General features: G+C 36.4%; 1 protein-coding gene across 1 annotated transcript in view; it reads left to right on the top strand.

The window, feature by feature from the left end:
- Positions 1 to 15573, top strand: part of LOC127631026 (metabotropic glutamate receptor 6-like) — a 73137-nt gene extending 57564 nt beyond the window's left edge. The window contains exons 10-12 of the mRNA XM_052108968.1: positions 1029 to 1340; positions 7504 to 7759; positions 14080 to 15573. Of these exons, the coding sequence (XP_051964928.1) occupies positions 1029 to 1340; positions 7504 to 7746 (555 nt within the window). The 3' untranslated portion in view covers positions 7747 to 7759; positions 14080 to 15573. The remainder of the gene's footprint in view (positions 1 to 1028; positions 1341 to 7503; positions 7760 to 14079) is intronic.
- Positions 15574 to 18730: the final 3157 nt, after the last annotated feature.

Genomic DNA, 18730 nt, shown 5'->3' with positions numbered 1-18730 from the left:
TCCATTTGAACACTAAATTAAGTGAATTTAGCTGCACAAGTTTTGAAGATGCCATTACTCAATTCAATTAAGGGAAAGAGTTTACTTAATCAATTGAGTTGAGCCAACTTATTAGGGTTTTCAGTGTGCACAGCATTTGATATTAACAACAACAATAGAACGGTCCAGATGGTTTACTGTACAAAAATACAATTAATTTTTTTTAAATGTATTACTATTACGTTTAACTAGATACACTTAACAATATACAATAAAAATCTAATATGACATAAGCTAAATAGCACAATATAGGACAGTTTTGGTTTCTAAATATTTGATTTTCGATGTGGTCCTGCTCTCGGCAGCCAATAATTCACAGCACAAACCACATTATAGTTGGCACAAACCATGTCTAATTTGTAAAACCTCATTACCAAGTCAGGCTGATCAGTTTTGATGCATTTAGTATAGTTTCAGGCTCAGGACATTCTAAACATTAGCTTGGCCATGTTGGAATACCTGCTTAAACCAGCTGAGACTAGCAAATCACCTCACCCTGTTTTTGTTTTTTTCAGTAGGGATGAACTCATTTTTTATTTAATGAGGTCTGGGTCTTATTTTCTTTTTCCTTGTCTAATTTTGTTCATGGTCTTTGAGGAAGAGGGCATGTCATGCAACCGTTCCATGTTGGCACCTTCCAAATTTGGCTACAGCTTCTACTAAGTGACATGAATTTGCACCAAAATACTGTTGAATCTGATTGGACGACAAAAGATTTTCTTCTCCCTTTAAAAAGTTGCTATGCTTCTTTATTTTGCTCTATTAATTATACACTATTATATAGTTACTTATGTTTTATTATTTGCATAATTAATTTTACCCTGCAGTCAACAACTATGTCAGAACAGACCTGCAACCCATTTTTTGGTCACGATCCACCAGTTAACCACTCCTCAACATCAATCTCTTGACAAATGTGTCTGTTCTTCTGTCTGAGTCTCTGCGTTCATCATAAGCTTTTATTTCCTCCCATTTCTCTTTCTCTGCAGTTGGTGGGTGTGTTTGTCTGGTTTGGCTTTATGCCCCCACACACCATCGTGGACTATGAAGAATTGCGACCGCCCAATCCAGAGCTTGCACGTGGAATCCTGAAGTGTGACATGTCTGATTTGTCACTCATCTGTTGTCTGAGCTACAGTATTGTGCTGATGGTCACATGCACAGTCTACGCTGTCAAGAGCCGCGGCGTACCCGAGACCTTCAATGAAGCAAAACCAATCGGCTTCACCATGTATACCACTTGCATCGTCTGGCTGGCATTTGTGCCTATTTTCTTTGGCACAGCACAGTCCACAGAGAAGGTTATGTATATTCTATAACTACTGTACACACTATATATATATATATATATATATATAATCGATTGACAGCCCTAATATATATATATTAGGGCTGTCAATCGATTTAAAATATTTAATCGAATTAAACGCATATACAAATATTTGCTGAGAAACCCCCTCATATAACAATAATTCATGTAGATAATGATGAAATATTTACACATAGTTATCTTTAAATATTATATATTATTGAAAATAAGCCAATCATTGGCAGTTCACAGCAATCCATTTCACAAGTGAATTTGTCGATCAGTTTGAGATTTATTATGAGGGCTTGTTTAAGGACCCTCAATTTACACCTGCGTCAGACATGTTGTGTAGAATCTCAGGTGTGTTGTGTCATAAACAAATGTTTTAGGTCACTGTGTCAAGTTAAATATAGCTTAATACTTAGAACACATATTGAGATCTCTTAGTTCGCATTTGTGCTCCTTCAAGTGTTTTGAACGCAAGAACGTAAAGCATGTTTGTGCTGTCTGCTGAAGGGTTGTTTTGTTCACTGTATAAACTGCGTGTTGCCCATACCGCTGAAGTTTCATTTACTGCCCTCTGGAGTAAACAGGTGGTACTACAAGCTTGCATTTCTCAGTCAGTAATTTTCCTTATTGCGGTCCGGGGGCATCGCGTTTAATTGCGTTAATTTTTTGTTTTTGTTTTTAATAAAAATAATCACACTGAATTAATGCGTTAAATCGACAGCCCTATTATATATACAGTACTAACATTTTTATTTTCTATTCACACAACGTGATGAAGTTGGATATGTTCCTGGATAGCATTCATTGTTGGAACAGTAGGAATTAAGGGAAATGATTGGTTAAAGGAATATTCCAACCTGGTCTCATAGTGAAAAGTGACTCTAAATAAATTTTTGCTAAATATGTTATGTGTCTCCAGGTACAATTCCCAGCAGTTTCCAGATGAAATCAACACAAGATGCATTACAACAACTGATTGATTTATTCACTTTCACTCAAATCATGACTTTAATGGCTGATTATGTCTATATAAATACTTATTTTTTGCTATGTTATGATATCGACCCACTTTTACTCTAACACATCCTTTGAAAAATGTTACATTTTAATGCTTGTATTACAAACCCACCTACATATATACACCAATATGCTTAGCGTGTGCGGTAGCTCATCTAGGACATTGGACTTAAAGTAGGAGGGCTGTGGATCAATTCCAGCCATGAACTTAAGCTGACACGTGACATGACAGAGTTATAGAAGTGTTACGAAATTATGTGATTGGATCAGAAAATGTGATTTTTCAATTTGCTTCTGCATTTTACAACACTAATGGTTAGGTTGATTTGGTAAGGATGTCTTTTTTAAAGGTCTCATTTATATTTTAAAACACTAATGGTTAGGTTCAGGTAAAGGTTTTATGTTAGGGAGGTATGTTTTAAAAATATTGATTAACTTTTTTGATTAACTCAAATCTTTATTTCAAACTTGTCCCTCTTTTTCTTTAAAAACAAGCAAAAATCTCAGTTAGAGTGAGAAATTTACAATGGAATCGAATGGGGCCAATCTGTAAATGCTAAATACTCTCGGTTTCAAAAGTATAGCCACAAGACGTAAACAGTATGCATGCAAACATGATTTTAAAATGATAAAATCACCTTTTCTATGTAATATCTAATTTTAGAACTTTGTTGCCATGACAATGTAACACTGTAAACCGTAAAACCCTATATGACCATAAAAACACAGATTTTATAGATTAAATAGCACACAAGTTTTAACAGAAGATTTAATGTAAGTGCTTTTATTAAATTATAAGCTTCAAATTTCTGCTTTTGAACCCTCCAAAAATTGGCCCCATTCACTTCCATTATAAATGCCTCACTGTAACCTTGATTTTTGCTTTTTTTTATATAGAAAAGGAGGGACAAGTCAAAATATTTTTTGTGTTAATCAACATTATGCCACAAAGGCTGTCGACTGAGTTTAACTTCCATTGAACTTGGAACATTCCTTAAAAATTATTTTACACCCACTAACCCAACTCATTTATTTATGAACTTTTTAACCAAAAATGACAATTCTGTCATCGTCAACTCATATTTTGCTCCAAACCTGAATGACTTTCTTTCTTTTGTGGAACACAAAAGATGTTAGGCAGAATGTTAGTCTCAGTCACCATTCACTTTCATTGCAATTGTTACATACAATGTAAGTGAATGGTGACTGAGGATGTCAGTCCCTAACATTGTGCCTAACAACTTGTGTGTGTGTGTGTGTGTGTGTGTGTGTGTGTGTGTGTGTGTGTGTGTGCGCGCGTGTGTGTGTGTGTGTGTGTGTGTGTTAAAAGAGACATTTGTTCATCCCAAGTTTTTCCTACAATTACAGCATAATGTCATGTATTTTGCATTCTCCGCTGGCATGACTAGAGGTTTCTGTATTACTTTTCCTGTATAAAAAACTGCAACGCATGCCACATTCGCTGACAGTGAGAATATGACTTGGACATTTGGTCTGGGAAAACCTTTCATGCTTTTTATGTATATGCAATATCATAGAGAGCCATATTACAAAATAACATTTCAAATGTTGCCTTTCCCGTCTTAAAAGCACAACATATAGAAATACAACACCACCTTCTCTGTGAAACAGCTCCTGATATTTACAGCACAAAATGTTCTCACAGTTCTGCTGCAATCCCTCAACAAAAGAGTTGAGCTTAGTCGACATTTAAGTCCTTAAGTAGAAAATTATTTGAAATGAAGTCATTTCAATGTGAAGGCATTGAAGTTAGCAACAGCCTGCCAGCTTTACGATAGCAAGTCCAAATTGTATTGCTCACTGTTTCTCTTTTGAAGAGGTCTTGGATATGACAGGATGATATGAGAAGGAAAAAGACAACATTTCACTTCTCCCCTTTATCTCCCAACGACACACTATGACACAGAGACAAAGACTCTTTCGCCCACCAAATAGTTTCCGGGGGTTTGACTGTGGGAGGGAGGCTGATAACAGGAATGTTTGGACGCCTGAAAGACAATGTCTACCCATCTTAATAAAGCCAGAAGCCTTGTCAGCGGGAATTAGCGAATTAGAGCATTAGCTACTGCTGCATAGATTAAACGAACCAGGTTGCTTCACACTTGGAGAGCAGTTGATTTCATGCCGCTAATAGTATATGTGCCATTTCCTGGTGGGCACACTTTTGTGCGCAGATGTGCCTTTATTTACTTTTGGAGTCTATATATATAAATATATATATATATATTTAATATAAAATATTAAGTGCATTTTGACAGTGATTACTGAGTCTTTTGATGCATGGTATTCCTTCCAAAAGCAAATTTTATGACTCAAAGATTGCTCTTTCATAGCTCAGGAGACTCTAGATGTTCTCAGATATGTTTCCAGTATGAGCATTAGCTTAGATGTTTTTCCTAAAATGCACCTGGACACAATTGAGACAATTGTTGACATACCGTAAGAGTATAAAGCTGTGAAATTCATGTGAGTAGTGTAGCTCAGATGATCTGGTCTTACAAAGAATTTGATGAGAATTTTGATTGCAGACTTTGGTATCTTTGCAAATCATAGCACAGGTTGAGAAATGGTTGAGCTCTGAAGCTCTAGACGAGACATGTGAGAATGCTGAGGTCTTTTTCTCAGGAGAAACAAATGGGAAGCAGGGGACTGTCTAAGAAAAATATCTGAGCTATTGAAGACCCAATGAAATAGTTTTGATCAGGTGGGACATATAAAAGTGCTCATCCCATTTTTTTTAATAGCTAATAGACTTGAATTTGCATGACAACCATGAACCACGAGAGGGCAATCTCATTCTAGAGAGCGTTTTATTGGACACAATGAGTGAGTGTATGATGAGTCATCAATAATGGCAGTTTTCCTGGAAGGGATTGGCTGTAAATTGAATACAGTATTCGTATCTGCTAAAAGTGAACTTTTAGGAGTAAATTAGAATAGGGGTTTTAAAGTATTTTGATACATGATGATCCCCTTGCGAGGGACCCTTTGTGAGAAAAATGGTAATCGTGAAATTATAAAGACACGTTTGCAAAATTATATAAGTGGCTTTTATATAGTCATTGTACTAAATTAAATTATTAAAATAGTATCTGAAAAACATAAACTTTTTACTAAGTTAGGCTAGATAAACCCAAAGAGAAACATTTTCACAATTAATTAGAAGATTATTTGTTTAGCGCTTTTCACAGTTAATATTATTGCAAAGCAGCTTTACAGAGAATACTGAAATACAACCCTGTATTTTTACAAATAAGTTATTTTTTTCTTAATTCACTCAAAAAATAACTATTTGGCTGAACTTGATTCAGTTGTAGACAGAAGTTCCACATGTTTGAAATTAGTTATCGTAACTTGAAATTACTACGTAATCTCAACTCAAATACTTCATGAACAGGGAACCTAATTGAATTGGGTAAACCCAACTAAATCAGACTCAAATTAATCTTTAATTTCTTTATATACTAGCAAGCAGTGCCGGACCTAGGGTTTTGGGGGCCCTAAACAAAAATAGTGTATGGGGCCCTACAGGTTAATTTAGAAAAAATATACGAAATGAAACATACTAAGTTTCAATGATACGGTTGTGTGTTTTGTTGATTAGAGTAATTGATGGGCAAAAAATACAATAAATGGGGGTGGTGGGTGGGGCCCTGAACCAATCACGGGGCCCTAAACAAATGTTTAGGTTGTTTATTGGGTCGGGCTGGCCCTGCTAGCAAGTGAGGGTCTGTGTTAACATGCTAAATACATGCTGGTGGGAAGCACTACACAGTGCAGCATAGTAACTATGCTATAATTAGCAAGGCAATTGCTAAATACAGAGAGCAATAAATATCATGCACCTTATGTTATTGTCCTCATCCAAAGCTCAAGCTCCACTCATCAACATAATTGTAACATAAACATGATGCACCAGCAAGAATCCCCATTTATATTCTCTCATTATATTCAAAAACACATAAAATGGGGGGCATGGATAGCTCAGCAAGTAAAGACGCTGACTACCACACCTGGAGTTGCAAGTTTGAATCCTAGCTAAATGTGTCTCCAGTCAGGCTTCCTAAGCAACCAATTGGCCCGGTTGCTAGGGAGGGTAGAGTCACGTTGGCGTAACCTCCTCGTGGTCGCTATAATGTGGTTCACGCTCTCGGTGGGGCGCGTGGTGAGTTGTGCACCATGGAGAATAGCGTAAAGCCTCCACACGCGCTAGGTCTCCGCGGTAACACGCTCAACAAGCCACGTGATAAGATGCGCGGATTGACGGTCTCAGATGCGGAGGGAACTGAGATTCATCCTCCGCCATCTGGATTGAGGCAAGTCACTATGCCACCACGAGGACCTAGAGCACAGTGGAAAATAAAAAAACTAAACAAAAAAGCCCATACAATAACACTAGGAACTAGCAATATATGACACCAAACAAAAAATATTCATGTTGCCCCAACATAAATGAATTAAAGTAAACATTTTTCATTGATACATCTACTTGATTACATGTATTGTTGAGGAATATTAACAAGGGAAGATTCAGTAAACATGGTGATAGTGAAAGTAAATTTGCAGGTTTGTTTTTATTTCTTATGGTCGCCTCTACACTAGCATATAAATGGCCTCAAAGCTAAAAGACTTGAACTAAAAACTTCAGAATGCCAGCTTTGATTTCATGGGGTCTTTAAAGATATTGCATAAGTGATCTTTCTTTCTTGAGCCTAGTTTATTCAATGGAAGAAAACAAACTTTTTTCTCCTGAATGAACTAAAGTACCCAAGGCAAACAAAGCTGGCATTTCTATGCATGATGTTGTTTTAAAATAGATTAGCTAAGGAAAATAAATAAAAAAGAATGTCACATTCAATCCACCCATTATTAATGCTTTCGACAAGCCGAGTTCTCCGATGTCATGAATTTCAGGGATGTAGGCAAACAGCAGAAATATCACCAAACAAACTCTCTACCAGAAACTGTGTATTTATTTCCTATTTTTAATGCGACTAACTCAAAAACAAAAAGTAACCTGTTTGCCAAGTAAGTATAAATCTCAGTGTTTAGATGATCCTGTGGTCTCTCTTTCTCTCTAACTCTTGATGTATCATGTCTATGTCTAGATGTTCATACAGACGACTACCCTGACTGTTTCCATGAGTCTGAGTGCGTCTGTGTCTCTGGGGATGCTCTACATGCCGAAATTCTACGTCATCATCTTCCACCCAGAGCAGAACGTACAGAAACGCAAGCGCAGCTTCAAGGCTGTGGTGCAAGCTGCCACCATGTCCTCACGCCTATCGCAGAAATCCATCAATGAGAAGCAGAATGGAGAAACTAAGATTGAGCCAGACAGGACACAGTAGCAGGTCCTAGCAGGTAACACCCACTTACATACCCAAACCCTTGAAAAACCCTGCTGGACAAACCAGTTCACATGAGATTACGGTGATCAAACTAGTCAACCAGTTAGCTCAGAGCTGTTTTTTTTTAATGTGGTTAATCAGCTCAGCTAGGATCTCACCAGTTTAGCCATGGCAGCCTATCAGCCCTAACCAAGTTGAACAAGATTGTCCAGCAAGCTCACATTGGTCCCATCACCTAATCACAACCACAACGCCCTGGCAACCACCCTTAGCTCCCTAGCATCATGGCGACACGTTTTGCATGGGCAAGCATCACTCACATTTTCTTCAGAAAAGGTAAACAATTTAGTTTTACAGCACTTTTTATAGAATATAAGTACAACCATGAACTAGAATTCAGAGAAAATCCTAACTTGCACTAGTGATCTCTAATGGTTTATGGCAAGCTGGTGTCAAATGACTTATAACAGGAATCTGCCGAGAAATAATGTGCAGTTATATATTTTGTTGTAATAATCTGTCCTCAGAGCTTCAAAGATGTGATTGTTAGGCAATTCAGTGCTTTAAAATCAAGATTTTAGGTGCCCTGAATCCTTTTAAGTGAATTGTATTCACAATGTGAGAGTGCCCCCTCACATTTTTATACCCATAGCACCTCTCTCTCTCTTTCTCTTTCTTTCTTTCTTTCTTTCTTTCTTTCTTTCTTTCTTTCTCTCTTTCTCTCTCTCTCTCTCTTTCTTTCTTTCTTTCTTTCTTTCTCTCTCTCTCTCTTTCTCTCTCTCTCTCTCTCTCTTTCTTTCTTTCTTTCTCTCTCTCTCTCTCTCTCCTTGCTTTCTATCTCACTCTTTTAAATAACAGTGAAATGCTTTTGGGGTTATTTTGCTCTTGTTCTCTATCTCTGCAGCAAACATTTGCTTCTTCATCACACAGAGTTTGAAGCTGCACATCTCTTTACATCCATATTACTGCACTTTTAGAAGCAAAAATCACTAAGCCTGCACAACATTCCTGAATTGATGCTTGTTGATATGGATGTCCTCTGTGTGCCAATGTTATATGGATGCTGAAGCAAAGAAACTGAGCAAATGAATTACTAAAGTTGTGTCCTTAGAAGAACATTGATGAAAGCTGATGCTGCAGTTAATTAATTTATGATGTTTTTGCATTTTTAATAAAACGATTGCACTTAACAATTTTAATAATACAAATTCTATTCTCTGCTGCAAATGTTAGGAGTATATTAATTGTAATATGAATAAACAGATAAATAGATATTTTAGATTATGGTGTATAATGTAATATTTTGATTATTAGATTACTCAACATGTATGCAGCTTCACATACTGCTGATTTCATATCTTCATTTTCAAACTGGATGGTTTAAATATTCATTGTTAGCTCATAATGTATTACAGTTTTTCTGAATTGCTAAAACACTTAAACTCCATTCTCCTAAAGGCCTAAACCCATTTGTCGAATCAATCACTCTTTTTGCAAAACTCTAAACATATTCTCACTCACTACAACACATTTTGCTGTGATGCACTTGTGCTGCAAAACGATAAACACGGGCAGCAAAAGTGATGCTGTGGCATTTGATTTAGCAGTTGCACACCATGTTTGAGTGTACAGTAATGTATTTCAATTAGAGTGTTCTTTGTTCTTTGGGGTTTTGCAGTTGGACTGCTGTATTTTAACAGTATGCAAGTGCTGAATATACAGACATTCAGTACTGTATTACCTGCAGTACTTACAGTATACAATATATCCACTGTATACTGTAAATTGTGATTACTATACTTTATTTGACAGTAATTGCAAAATGTGCTTACTATATACAATAAAAAAAACAAATCTATAACTACATGCCCTGGATGCTGTGTTCTCCATTTTCTGATGTAGTGTCTAATGAACGCTCTGTAGTGTTTATAATTTGACTGGGTGTGTGTATAATCCGAAAGCATTATTTGATTTTGAGCACAGATGAAATGGTTTTGAGGCGATTGTTTGATTTTCCTAGAAGAGTCAGGGGTTTTGTGAATCTAGATTGAAGATTTGGTTTTGTGTTTAAAGTTGTGATCAAATGGGTTTCAAGAAATGTGTCTAAGCAATTGTGAAAAACTGTAACTAATGTTAACAAGTTGCTCCAAATGGCATGCTAGCGCCTTGCATGGCAGCTCTGCCATCATTGGTGTGTGTGTGTGTGTGTGTGTGTGTGTGTGTGTGTGTGTGTGTGTGAGCGTGTATTTATCACTTTGTGGGGACCAAATGTCCCCATAAGGATAGTAAAACCCGAAATTTTTGACCTTGTGGGGACATTTTGTCGGTCCCCATGAGGAAAACAGCTTATAAATCATACTAAATTATGTTTTTTGAAAATGTAAAAATGCAGAATGTTTCCGGTGAGGGTTAGGTTTAGGGGTAGGGTTAGGTTTAGGGGATAGAATATAAAGTTTGTACAGTATAAAAACCATTATGTCTATGGAAAGTCCCCATAAAACATGGAAACACAACATGTGTGTGTGTGTGTGTGTGTGTGTGTGTGTGTGTGTGTGTGTGTGTGTGTGTGTGGGACACAGTGTAAAACGCTTTGGTAACCGCTAAGTTTAAAAAAGGCACTATATAAGTGCAGACCATTTACCAACAATTTGATCCTTATTGTACAGTGTTACCTATAAATGCTATTAAAGTATTGTTCATTGTTAGTTCATGTTAACTATTGCGCAAACTAACAACTGTTGCGTTACACAACCTAACTGTAAAGTGTTACCGCAGAACATAGTTTGTATGCATATAATATTCATATGTATACTGTACATATATATATATAGTGCTGAAGTACACAGTTTTGTCATTGAAGAAACAAATGCTAATGAAGATCATCAACTTGACAGTTGATTGACAGTTATAAGCAATGACCTGATTTGTTAGTTGTGTTGATCCCTGAAGAGGAGAGTTACCGCAGTCTTACACTTGCCCTATCGCTCCTCTGGCCTTAAATGGGGAAATATACCCCCGGCTACTACACAAAACACATTGTGATGTCAGTATGACAAATCAATGCAGATAATGAGGCATCTACTAGAACTACTGACCTCAAATGAATGGCAATGTACAGTCTATTGAGGCTGCTTATGTTTTTGTGATTATTGACTTACATTAAAGAAGGGACCAGAGCCATATCTAGGGACCAGAATAACATAGAGACTAAGGGGTGAACTCTGGGTCAGTGAGCAAGCACCTAGCAACACCCTAGCAACTGGATAACAAAGAATAGATAGATAGACAGACAGACAGACAGATACGGCGATGTGAAAAAGTATGTGCCCTATCTGGATTTCTTCTGTTTTTGTGTATATCTCATACTAAACTGTTTAAAAACATTCTAACAAAATCTAGCATAAAACAAAGGCAATCAGAGTGAACACAAAATACAGTTTTTAAATGATAATGCTATTCATTGAATCACAAAAGCTATCCAATACCAACTGGGCCTGTGTGAAAAAGTATTTGGCCCCTTAGATACTAAATTCCCAAATCGATGAAAATGCATTCATGGTGGGGTTCAGCTGGACTAGACACTCTCTCTTCCAGAAAACCCTAAAGGGGAACGTCTGGTCAACAGTTTGTGAATTGAAGCTCAAGCGCAGCTGGATTATGGCAGCAAGACAATGATCCAAAGCATAGGAGTAAGTCCACCTTTGTCCATCAAAATGTAAGTTTTGGAGTGGCCTAGTCAAAGTCCTGACTTGAACCCGATTGAGATGCTGTGGCAGGACCTTCAATGGGCAGTTCATGCTCGAAAACCCTCCAATGTGGCTGAACTAAAGCAGTTCTGCAGAGTTGGCCAAATCTCCACCAAGGCGTTGTGAAAGACTGATCTTCAGTTATCGAGCACGTTTGGTTGCAGTTGTTGCTGCTAAAGGTGGCACAACCAGCTATTAAGTTTAAGGGGCAGTACGTTTTTCACATGAGTGCTATAGGTGTTGGATAACTTTTTGCTTCAATAACATTTTATATATATATATATATATATATATATATATATATATATATATATATATATATATATATATATATATGTATTTAGTATTTTGTGTTTACTCAGGTTGCCTTTGTTTTATGTTATCTCATTTGAAGATCTAAAAAAGTTATCAGGATGGGGCAAATACTTTTTCACAGCACTATAGATAGATAGACAGACTGACAGATGGGCGGACAGACAGACAGTTAGAAAGTGTCGACAGACAGTACTAAGTTTGATAAATGTAGTTGAAACTGTAGGAGTAGTTACAATTCATAATTTTGATCTTGGTTTAGGGATTTTGGAAAAAGCCTAAACCATGTAGATAGAATAACATTATGCTGACCATGTTAAGTCAACATAATGACCTCTTCAAACAGGTTTCCAGAATATTTCCCCCCTGCCATTGGATGGGCAAATAGATAGCCCCACCCCAAACTCACACCATTGGTTGAGCCACGGTTACCGTGTCAGTCTGTTTGGATCATAAAATGTTTTGAAAGCACCACAATGTTTACACTTCTTACTCCCTTAAAGATATGAATGAAATAAGTGTCCTGAGATATCTTACCGGTCTCTGTGACAGCTGTAGACTTTGTAAACAGCAAACAAAAATGTGTCCGCGGATCATGTACAATGACACTCAAACATTTTGCTCGTTCTCATAGTGTTGTATTTGAAGCGGATCATTGAGGCCGTGATTCATAATGTTTGTCAGTTGAGGGCGCTATTGTGCCACTGTTGAATTTGACAGCCACAGGAACAAACAATGCTGCTTTTGCTCAGTTTTGATCTCAAAGTTATCTTTTAATGGGGGTCATATGTAACATATTTAGATGGTCCCTTACCACATCCTCCACAGTTTTAGCTGTTATAATGCTTTTAGAGTTATTCATAAATGTGTTTCTAAAAAATGTATAACCTTTCTTTTATGATCTTCCTGACCTATGCCATATATATATATATATATTTTGTTTATTTGTTTATTTATCTTATTTATGTATACATGTGTGCTGGTTTATATATTTATTTTTTCTTTTCTTTGCTTTATTTTATTTATTATTTCCTTCACCTGTATTTCGTGTCTTTATAACTCTATAAAGTCATTGTATTCATACATTGTTCGATCTGTGTAATTTTGTACATCTTATTGAATATTTATATTGAACCTTCTGTTTTTCAATCAAATAAAACCTCACAGTTTTAGCACAATGTGTGGACTTTTCAGACGGCCCCTTACCCATCGCAGGCTAAATGTCCAACTCATATCAATGTCAAATTAACGATCTGAAACGATTTCACCGTGACGCCATCTGACCAGCTTAAATACAGGACAAATCCCATCCCATATTGATTTGATACAGGACTCATCATTTCATATTTAAATACGGGACAATCCCTTATTTATGGAATGGGTGGCTACTTTATTCACACTATCAAAAACGCCTTTTATAAATCCCAGCTTTTGCTAAGAAATGGATCTACAAAAGGAATGTATTTGTCTTTACTAGAAAATGCTGCAGTCATGAGATGCATGACTAAAACATCCATGACTCACTTCTGTTATAAAAGGAAAACACCCACATCTACCACAACTGACTCCAAGATGCATTTTTGTTTTGTCAAAGGAGTGTTCAACAGCATGATATAAACAGCACTGATCTGTTCAGAGCAGACACACTGGATGTGATGGCATATCATGCTTTCTCTCCCAATCTGTCATTTGTGGGTGTTGCTCACAAGAGAAAGTTGTTAGAAGAGATAAACAATGTGTCAGCACACCAAACTTTTCACATCCAGAGGCCATATCCCTTTCACACTGTCATACAACATTTTAGTTGTTGTTTGACCTTTTGTTCCCACACTCGAACATAAAAGTGCAAAAAAAAACTTTCTTTCCACATTAAAAGCTACAGACTTGAAACCACTGCCCCCAGTGGCTGAAGCTGGAAGTGTTGTTGAGGTGAAATGTCCACAGGGTGGCACTCAAAAACAGCTGTTTTTTTGTTGTAAATTATGAAATGCAGTCAACAGCAATGGATGTTTAATTTACCCTACTCCCTTAGCAAAACCCCTACTCTAAACCCAACCGTCAGTGGAGGAACATTTTTATTTTATTTTAAGCATTTAAATCAATGCTTACCATTGTTTATGTGAACGTGAATACTTCCTGGTTCCCACAGGTTCATGTCTCAAAAGGGAAAACACACACACACACACACACACTTATAAAGTGCCAACCTAATTTATTTTTTTTGCTGAGTGCTGCTGAGTTTCTCATATTTACAGATCTGTCTGTGTACTTACAGGTGACCCTTGGAGCAGCTGTGTAGAACTCAAATCACAGAAGAACTGCATCAAAGGGAGAGTTTTGCTGTGTTGTTTTTTGCTTGTTCCAGGTGAGGACGATAATAACGCCAATTTTACTGACTGTAAAACATAAACTGCAAACACTGCAAACATAAAATACTTTATCGAGCATCTTTGTTGAACACTTGATATGCTTCATACTGTAGATATAGAATGTGTCCAAAAAAACTTTCTCGACCAAATTATTTTTTGCTGATAGCACAACACAATCTCCCTTTTTCTCTCCATTTTGTACCTCAAAAAGGATAAAGGTTTGTTGCATTTCTGAGGTTGATTCATTAAGGTAGCATGAGATGTTTACAATGGTGCAATTTTGGACTTGCGAGCACAGACAGAGTAAAACCAAAATAAAGACCACAAGTTTTGATAGAAATACAGATTTTGACTGGCGTTAAAGGAACATTTGCACACCTTAAAAAAAGGCTACAGCAAATTCACTTTTCGTCAGATTAGCTCAAGTTGTGTCATGATACTCAAATTAGTTTTTTATCATAAGCTCAGATAATAAATTAGACACTATTTTAAGCCAGTCCTGTATTTTAGCTTTGTGCAACTAATATTTATTTAACTACTTTTAACTAGAATTGTTTAACTAGCTTGTTCAACTAGCTCTTTGTTCAGAGGAAACATTTATTTAATGTTGATCATTTTTAAATGATTGATCTCCATGGCCAAAGTGATGTTGGTGCTTTTATAAAGAAACCTGTAGGGAAGGTGTGACTCAGAACATCAATATTCAGTATCCAGAATGCACCAGATTAAAGAATAATGTACAGTTAACCTGACTTTACATTGTAAATATAATAATGAGAAGAAGTGGAAATTGTATGTGTAAAAAGTATTATTTTGTGTGTTCTAAGGCAAGTATTCTGTGTTTGACTGACAGTTTGCATGGGAAACTCCTATGATGAAAGTCTTATTATGTTACAATGTTATGTTATGACATGACTGCTGTGTTTGCCCATGAAATCACTTTAAAGAAATGTCTGTTTACATCTTTTTATAAAAAAAAAATGTAATCAGTGTTTAGGATATCCATGTATTCTGCTGAGTTCATACTCTACATTGCGTAGGTAAACGCATCTACAGCATCAGTATTGTCTCTATGAAGATGGACTGTTTGTTGAATGGTACAATCACTAATAGACAATGCAAAACAAATGTAATGCAAATCAGTTGTTATTTATTCAAAGAAAAGAAATGGATGCTGGTCAGAAGGCTTTGCCACAAGACTTCCTTAAATGGAAACGGAGGAGCACAATTGTATGCTGATTGTGTGACTCATTGTTTTCTGAATCTTGCAGATTACATTTTATTAGTTCAGTGTTTCTGATCACAAATTTCATTCAATAAAAATCTACAGCAAATAGTAAAAAACGATATGAGAAATTATTTATGGCAAATAGATATGGTCAGTGTGTGTTTTTCACGTATGCCAGAGAACAAAATAAATGTTTTAATAATGTTGTCTACTGTTTTCTTATGATCTTACAGACATTTTATTTTATAATCTATTATGTAGGCCTGTATTCAAACAGTATGTATCATATACATATATTATGCAGTATATATGCTGTATGTGTATATATATATATATATGGCCATTCTCTGTTGATCTCTCTCATCAACAAGGCATTTCCAGTCACGGAACTGACGCTCACTGGATGTTTATTGTTTTTGGCACCATTCAGAGTAAATTCTAGAGACTGTTGTGTGTGAAAATCCCAGAAGATCAGCAGTTACAGAAATACTCAAATCAGCCCATCTGGCACTAACAATCATCCCACAGTTAACTGAAGCTCCTGACCTATATCTGCATGATTTTATGCACTGCTGCCACACGATTGGCTGATTAGAGAATTGCATGAATAAGTAGGTGTACAGGTGTTCACAATAAATTACAATTTTCAATCAAATTAATTACATGAAGTGCCAATTCATTAATGTGCATAATCACGTTGCCTGTATAGCTGGAGCTAACTACCACCCACTGCCACATCAAAGTGGTACATCAAGCTTGCATTGCTGAAATGTTAGGAATATTCCTTCCATGGATTTTTGTTATGTTATTTTTCATGTATGTGCACCACAACAGTCAAAACATCATAACCAAATTGCACTCTATAGAATAGATTTTATTAATGAAAAAAAAAAGCAAATGTTGCCTGACTTAAAGATACAAAAAAGTCAGATAGTACTCTCTCTTAAGATTAGATCAAGATTCACTTATAATGTATGCTAAAAACAAGAGTCCATGTTCTCATGTATTTTGCATGCACAGATATTTTTGTCTAAATTGTATTGTCGCATGCAATGCACAAATCACTTTACTTCGGCATAAATATTCATGTGTATTAAAGAGAATCATTCTGCTCTATTTACATTAGAACCCAAATGATGTGTGACAGTATAGAGAGAAAAAGATACAATTTTACAATAAGGTTCCATTCGTTAACATTAGTCAATGCATTAGGTATCCTGATCAAACAACTAACTATTTTCAGCATTACTTAATCTTTGTTAATGTTAATTAGCAAAAATGCAATTGTTCATTGTTAGTTCATAGTGCATTAACTGATGGTAACAAATACAACTTTTGATTTTAAAAATGTATTAGTAGATGTTGAAAATGACATGGACTAATATTCACAAATGCTGTAAATGTTTTGTTCATTGTTAGTTCATGTTAACTGATGTTGTTAAATAATGTTAACAAATGGTACTTTATTGTAAAGTTTTACCTAGAAATAAGCATATTATGGTGCTGCAAGTACATTAGATTTTATAAGTCTGTTTTTTATGGACAACATATGATCTCTCTGTTTATGATCATAATATATAATCTTCTACTCCATGTTAGCACCATTGGGGAACCATAATTTCCTGCACATTTTATTCAGTCTAAGTTATAAAGTAAACGCAGATGACAGACGTGTGCGCTAGAGGTGAAGAAATGACAATGTTTAATTGCAGGTTGCGATTATAATGTGCATGGTGGGTAACTGTAAGATGTCTCGGATTCGGAATGACACGATAAATGCTGTTAGACACAGATACACGCTTGAAGGAACACACTTTATATATTTAAGTACAGATGACAGATAAGCATCTATGTGCGTGTTTGACACGCTGTTTGTTCAGAGGCGTGCAGTCTCGTGGAACACGCAGATGTAAAGGGTTCTCACTCTCTTTGTTTCTGTCTTTCTGTCATTTTCTTTTTTTTTTTTTGCAAGAACAGTATCATCCATGAGTGCTGCAAATGACCTCAGACCATCTCGGCTCAGGAGGTGCATTGAGTTCAGTTCACTTTATTTCCACAGAGCAGTTCTTTGAGAGTGCAACTCTGCAGGGTCACTTTATATATAGCCTAAACATCTGTGATTAAATCATAAAATAATACTAAAATACGTTCACCTCGAACCATAATTTATATTTCAGTGATTATTCTCGTCATTGGTTACGTTTACATTTATTATTGTTTTTAGATCTTTTCCGCCCTATCATCATAAACGTATATATATAAGTTTTTACGTTTTTTAATAAATGAATGTACTGGCGACCTGTCCAGGGTGTCCCCTGCCTTTCGCCCAATGTTAGCTGGGATAGGCTCCAGCCCCCCACGACCCTGTACACAGGATAAGCGGTTGACGATGGATGGATGGATGGAATAAATGAATGTCATTTTCAATGCAAAATTACTAAAGTAATAATATTCACTGATCCCTTAGCCGGGGGGATTGATGATGTAATTTGATATTGTGATAAAGTTAAACTGGTGCCTGGGATGAAAGGTAATAAAACACCAACATTAAACCCGCAACAACACACAATAAGTGAAGGATTTGCCCGGACCGGTGGTCCTTGATGGAGAGAATGAATGGATGAAGTAGGTTCGTTGCCAAAGAGATGTTGCCCTTCACACTATGGTAAAGCCATCTTTCAAAAAGTTGAACAACACACATTTGAATTGCAATTTTTCAGTTTCATTTGAATAAAAGTTTGAAATCAAGCTGCCGTGCGTTAGGCTATTGCTTAACGAAAATTACAGCATAGTACCTCTTAGCGTCCAACCAGCGGTACTGCTGGTGTTAGTCAGTTTGAACGTGAACACTGCACCGGTGTGAAAATGGTAAATGGTCTGCACTTATATAGCACCTTTTAAACTTAACAGTATTCAAAGCGCTTTACACTGTGCCTCATTCACCCATTCACACACACATTCATACACCAATGCAAGGTGCTAGCCTGCCATTGGGAGCAACTTGGGGTTCAGTGTCTTGCCCAAGGACACTTCAGCAGGAGTCATGTGGGCCGGGAATCAAACCACCAACCCTGTGATTAGTGGCTGACCCGCTCTACCACCTGAGCCACAGCCGCCCACAAATGATGATAGTGTGGCAAGTTTGCAGTGTGAACATTAAAATGTTGAACTTTTGAAGACATTGACTTCTGTAATTTCATCAAACAGGATGAAATGTTTTAGTGTGGTGCAAGCTAATTCCACAAATCATCACATAATCAAACATCATTAGTCTTTAAAAAATTGTGAGTTCCCTGTTATTAAGATATTCATGATAGGGGACATGAAAA

The sequence above is a fragment of the Xyrauchen texanus genome, chromosome 37, assembly GCF_025860055.1.
Source record: "Xyrauchen texanus isolate HMW12.3.18 chromosome 37, RBS_HiC_50CHRs, whole genome shotgun sequence".
NCBI classification, from domain to species: domain Eukaryota; kingdom Metazoa; phylum Chordata; class Actinopteri; order Cypriniformes; family Catostomidae; genus Xyrauchen; species Xyrauchen texanus.
This window is presented reverse-complemented; position numbering and strand designations above follow the sequence as displayed.